At 30.9% G+C, this 6323-nt stretch overlaps 1 protein-coding gene across 1 annotated transcript; it reads left to right on the top strand.

Moving 5' to 3' along the window:
- The first annotated feature begins 379 nt into the window (after nucleotides 1–379).
- LOC143537909 (cytochrome P450 724B1-like) lies at nucleotides 380–5623 on the top strand. The gene is made up of 9 exons (XM_077031576.1): nucleotides 380–964; nucleotides 1340–1664; nucleotides 1761–1913; nucleotides 2237–2524; nucleotides 2949–3035; nucleotides 3226–3304; nucleotides 4851–4957; nucleotides 5071–5198; nucleotides 5363–5623. The coding sequence occupies exons 1-9, from the start codon at nucleotides 753–755 to the stop codon at nucleotides 5454–5456; spliced, it is 1473 nt and encodes a 490-aa protein (XP_076887691.1). The 5' UTR covers nucleotides 380–752; the 3' UTR covers nucleotides 5457–5623.
- The last annotated feature ends 700 nt before the right edge of the window (nucleotides 5624–6323 follow it).

Here is a 6323-nt window from a genome sequence, read left to right as displayed (position 1 = left end):
TATTAGAATAAAAAATGAATCTATGAGCAAATAACCTTGGCGGTTTATATAAACATTTGGTTTTCGCTACATGCCTACACCCAATTGTGTGACGTGAAATCAAGGATGTCCCAGTAGGGAGAGGCTCTACAAACAAAATAGAAAACCACCTGCTACCAAAAAGCTAGCGAGAGAGGCTTTACAAACACAATAGAAAACACGTACAACCCAACTAAAAGGTTACGAATCAAACTTCCTTGGTCTATGAACTATCCCAATCTAAATCCAATTTTTCAACATGCTTTTTATTCATAAGAAAAATAAAAATTCGACATCACTAATAATTTTTGCAATCTTGATGTTGGAAAACAATTAAGATATATATCTTGAATAGCTTTCTTATTTAAACAAAAAAGAAAGAAAAAGAAAAAGTAAATGTAAAAATCAATCCTAACATAAAAGGTAACGAAGTGAAATTGTTGATGAGGACACTAGTACATACATATGTCAAACTAAACCCCTACCCTGTTTGTCTAGATCCTTAGCTAGCTACCTTAGCTATGTTTATTTCTTTTCCTATGCCTGTGATTAAAGTCAAATTTTCACCGACTGTACTCCAAAAAAGCCTGTTACTTTTTTGCTTTTAGTTCTTTGCAAAACCCTACAAAAAACACCTTCACTGTGTGCATCATACTCTCTCTATATATACACACCCAACCATCAAGGTTCCAACAGAGACAAAGGTCCAGTTTTAATCCCTTAGTCTCTTGAAAATGGGATTTTTTTGGATGGTAATCTTTGTGGGGTTTTTATTTGGTTTAATCTTGAACCACTTCTTGCCTTTGTTGTCCTTAAAATATAAAAAACTTGGTGTTCTTCCTAGAGGTTCTTTTGGTTACATGCCTCTTCTTGGTGAAACCCTAGCATTTCTTACTCCTCATCCTTCAACCACAGTTGGTTCTTTTCTTCAAGAGCATTGTTCTAGGTAATTAATTACCTCAAGTTATAATTATTAATTAATCTTTTCACATCAATATCTAAACTTTTTTTTTAATAATTTCATATATTAAATAAAAGGATCTAATTACAGTAGAGAGGTGGATAAACGGGCAACAAGATGCGCCGCCACCCTCTTTTGAATGACAAACCTGATCCTACTAAAAACAAAGTTGCAGTTCTTTAGCGTCGATAAGTTATTGTGCAGTGTGCACTTGCTAAAAACAGTAATATTCTTGATTGCACAAACATAAATTTCATGTTCATGAAAGTGATGCATGATCAGAACTCAAAAGACACATTTGTAGCAAGAAAATATGTTGGAACTTGGAAATGAAAACCCATATTTTATTTTATGTTTCAGGTATGGCAAAGTGTTTAAATCCCATTTATTCTTCTCACCCACAATAGTTTCATGTGATCAAGAACTCAACTATTTTATACTACAAAATGAAGACAAGCTCTTTGAATGTAGCTATCCAAAGCCTATCCATGGTGTTCTTGGTAAGATATCTATGCTAGTGGTTGTGGGTGATACCCACAAGAGGCTTAGAAATGTGGCCATTAATCTTGTCTCCACCATCAAATCTAAACATGATTTTCTCACCTACATTGAGAAAATCACCCTCCAGATTTTGGATTCTTGGAAAGACAAGAAACAAATCATCTTCTGTCAAGAAGCTAGAAAGGTTTGCATTTAGTTAAATTATTATTATTTTTTATATATAAATAATATTTAATCAACATTATGTTAATTAATTAATTTTTTTATTTCTTGTTTCTAGTTTACTTTCAATGTAATAGTAAAGCAAGTTCTAGGGTTAACACCAGAAGAGCCACAGACTGCAAAAATTCTTGAAGATTTTCTCACTTTTATGAGAGGTTTAATATCTTTCCCACTCTATATCCCAGGAACTCCTTATGCAAATGCAGTTAAGGTTTGCACTTCACTAATTCTTCTTTAAATATAATCTTTTTTTCATGAAAAAAAAAAAGAAAAACCTATATTATAATTGTAGTATTTAAGTATGATTAATTGTGTTTTAAGATTTGAGGATAGCTTAGTATGGTATGTTTAACATAACTATCAGGACTAAATAATAAAATTGCACAAGTATAAGAATACATAAATATATATAAAGATTTTTGGGAAAACATAATTATTTTGTTTGCATCATTATTATCATCATCTTGGTTTTGTAAAAGGAAGAAGAGGCATGTACATGTGATGATGAACTTTGTGTTGGTGTCAACTTTACAGGCTAGAATCAGAATATCATCAAGTGTCAAGCAAATTATAAAGGAAAGAAGAAGAAATAATATTGTTTTTAATAATAATTATAATATGTGTGAGAATACGAATATTAATTCTCAAAAAAAGGAGAGTGATTTCTTGGAGATTCTCCTAGGTGTTGATACCTTATCTGAAGATGAAAAAGTTAGCTTTGTTCTTGATGCTCTTCTTGGTGGCTATGAAACTACTTCTATCTTAATGGCCATGGTGGTACATTTTGTTGCCAAATCCCCTGCTGCATTTGAACAATTGAAGGTATAATAATTAGCTTGAATATTAGTTAAATGTCATTCATAATAAGCAACAAGTAAGCCTAGTTGACATGGATTTTTTTAACCAGAACTATCGATTTTTATTTAACCACGAGAACTTGTTAATGAAAAACTCACGGGACCTGCAAAACCTTGCTAACCAACGAGATCAAATAAGCTTTGTATTGGGTGGGTGGACTTTAAAAAAGGTTGTAAGAGAAAACAAGGGAAAAATGGTCCTCTAAGGTTGTGACAGAATACAAGTGAAAAAATAAAAAGAAAAAAATTGTTTGATCTTTCACACTATGAAACTTGGAAAATTCATGCCACTTTAAAGTTAAAAGCAGTTTGTTTGACTTTCTAAAGTCAGATTTAATTTTTTTATTTTATTTATGTATAAAACTTGAGTCATTATGTGTTTTTGATAGGTAGAGCATGGAAGCATCAGAAGCAAAAAGAATAAAGATGAGCCTTTGAATTGGGAAGACTATAAAATGATGACATTCACCCAAAATGTAAACTCAATTATAAGTTTAAATCAGTCTCTCTTTTTTCAAAATATTCTTGATATTAGTTTGGCTGATATTCCATTAGTGTTTATATATAATTTTTTTTTTCATTTTCAGAATATAATTAATTAGGTAGCTAATATTAATTTAATATTTATGTCAGTAACCGAGTACTCACTTTACTTTTGTCAAATAGGTCATCAATGAGGCTCTTAGATATGGGAACATTGTCAAGTTTGTGCATAGAAAGGCTCTGAAAGATATCAAATATAAAGGTAATTATATTATGTCTTTGATTTTTTTGAACGGCCAACTAAGTAATGTCGGGTACCTCGTACGCGGCCCCCATTGGCTAAAGGTAGCTCGAGCCGGCCACTAGTCCGGACGGACGGAGCCCCCTAGCGGTCCACCTGTTGAGGGATTCACCGGATAAAACCCGACCCCCACGCCCGCCAAACAGCACGACAGCGAGGAGCCGGTAAAACCGGGTGAGATCAGGACTCGAACCCTGGCAAGCCATGGTCATCCCTCATATCTCCCATATAAGTTGGTGGTAGTGAGGTTTGATCTCCCTACCTCTCACTTATAAATTGAGTGCTCTACCATTGAGCCACAACCAACATATAATATTATGTCTTTGATACCTTAATTAGTATTAAAATTAAAATAAACTTAAAAAATCCAGTATTTAATTTATCTATATTATATATAATGCATGAAACATGGGCAAATTAAGACACATACATTTTAAGTAATTCACAACTTGTAAAACTTAATGTACACCTTCTATAGCATGTAAGATATGGACAAATTTGTCCATTAAAAAATATACATGAAAAGAGTTACAACATTGCCCCCTCATCTTTACTCAACTTTTGGAAATTTAAAAAATTATTACAACTTTAAACATTCATCTTTACCTATGTATTCTTTTTTATTTTAATTGTAACTAACTTCCCACCAACGATTTTTCAACGGCCGTAACTTTTTCATACGTTAATACTTTTTTTTTTAAATTACACTATAAAAACGAGCATTTTATTGTCATTAATTTGGGTATGGTATTGCTATAGTTTTTTTCATTAAAAAAATTAACAAGTTACATATAGGCGTTCAAAATTCAGTTTTAACGGTTTCTAAGTTAAATAGTTAGCTAAACCGTTGGTTTGATTTTTTTTCATTGAAAACGAAAACTAAAGCGTCGAAAATTTAAACTGAATCGTTACTAATGGTTTGGTTTCACGCATTGAGTTTCAATAATAAGTTTACAGTCCGGTCCGGTTTTATATGGCATATTTTTGGTATAAACCGTAAACCGAACTGTTTTCTACGATTTGAACATTCAGAAACCAGCTAATTAAAAGTGGCGATTGGTTTAAACGTTTTCAAGATTTCAAACGAACTTTGAACATCCGTAATTGTTTCATCCGTAATTGTTTCATGATTACTAGAATTTTGGTTTCCCGCAGCATCGCGCGGGCACCCGTCTAGTTTTATATATTAATACAAAACAAAATTTTAACTATATTTAATTAATTTACTCTTTTAAAATAAACTAATTTTATTTCTATGTGAATAGGGTATATGACTTGTTTGCCTTATAAATCAATAAAAATTGTATATCATATATTAAAATCATGAAGGTCAAAAAAGGTTCCATCACAACAATGATTCATGCATGCATGAGCCACTTTATGTATTTTATAAGCTATAATAATTAATATTGATTATTCTGTGGGTCTTTCTTATATTAATTATTTGATATTATTAATTTTACTCGAATGCTGAAAACATAAATATTTTTATGTATTTTATTGTCAGATTATTTGATACCAGCAGGTTGGAAGGTCCTACCAATTCTAAGTACAGTTCATTTGGACCCATCTATCCATTCAAGTCCCCTGGAATTTCATCCTTGGAGATGGGAGGTAATTCAATTTATATTAAGTATTATTAACTAATATTATTTCCTTTAATTTATAAAATCATAATTATATATATAAAGGGATGTTCATTTCATAACATTGTTTTACATGTGTAGACACAAAGGCAAGATCAAACTAGCAAGAAATTTACACCATTTGGTGGAGGATCAAGATATTGTCCGGGGTCCGAACTAGCTCGGGTAGAGATTGCATTCTTCCTACACCATCTTGTACAAAATTTCAGGTGATTGTCATAATTTATCTTTATATTTTTTATTTCAGTTTGTAATTGTGTCTTGTTCTGTTTAGTTTCTAACTAGGCCGGTTTTTAATATAACTTGGCCATTAAAAATTTATTATAAATCCAAGGATAAACTTGTATTTTTAACAGTGTTTATGTTGTTGTAGATGGAGTGTAGAAGGTGATGATCAACCAATTGCACATCCATATGTAGAGTTCCAAAGAGGTCTTGTATTAAATGTGGACCATTTTGCCCTTTGAATCAACGTTGCTATATATTCTGGAAATTATCCATTTCTTGAGAGAATAATAATCCACCAAGGATACTTTTTTATATGCTTTGAATAGTATTGTACTGTAGCATTTTATTCTCTTCCTTTTTTTTTCCTTCTTTTTCTTGTATATTAATTAAATGTTATTCATAATTAATAAATTCCTATGATGAAAATATGAGAAAAGTACACCTTTCATTTTCGTTTTAAGTTATATCAAAAGAAAAATCATTTCTATAGTTATCTTGACTTGAAAGCAAAATAGAGACATGGTCTAGTAAATGAATCTAAATAAAAAGAAAAAAAAGAGTAATGCCACCACTACAAGAAAATGAAGCTATTGCAACCCCGACAAAAAGTTGCAACAAAAAGTTGCATTAGGGCCTAAAAAAGTTGCATTAGGCCTAATGCAACATTTTATCAAGGGCTGCGTTAGGTGAAGTTGCATTAGACTTAATGCAACTTTTTTGTTAGATAATGCAACATTTTCTAAAATGGTTACATTTAGTATTCAAATGCAACCTTTTTAGGATGTAACCTTAACATGCTATTGCAACTTTTTTTTATTTTAATTACAACTTTTCTAACATACAAATGCAACCTTTGTCACCTTAAATGCAACACTTTTTAAATATTTTAGTTACAACTATTGCAACTTTTTAACATGCAAATGCAACTCTATAGCTCACTGATTATATTTTTTTTATTAACAAGCAATAATATCTCATTTACACCAACATAATAATAACATAAATATAATAGTTAATCGTATATCGCAATTTAACATGTCAAATCTCAAAATAATAACTTAATCAGAATAAACTTGTCAATTACAATTATAAAATGTAACAAAAAT

This window comes from Bidens hawaiensis, unplaced genomic scaffold, assembly GCF_021521415.1.
Source record: "Bidens hawaiensis isolate Kalapana, Puna unplaced genomic scaffold, B.hawaiensis_p1.1 tig00000780_1, whole genome shotgun sequence".
Classification (NCBI taxonomy): domain Eukaryota; kingdom Viridiplantae; phylum Streptophyta; class Magnoliopsida; order Asterales; family Asteraceae; genus Bidens; species Bidens hawaiensis.
The sequence above is the reverse complement of the archived record's forward strand: the minus strand, read 5'-3'. Positions and strand labels throughout refer to the sequence as shown.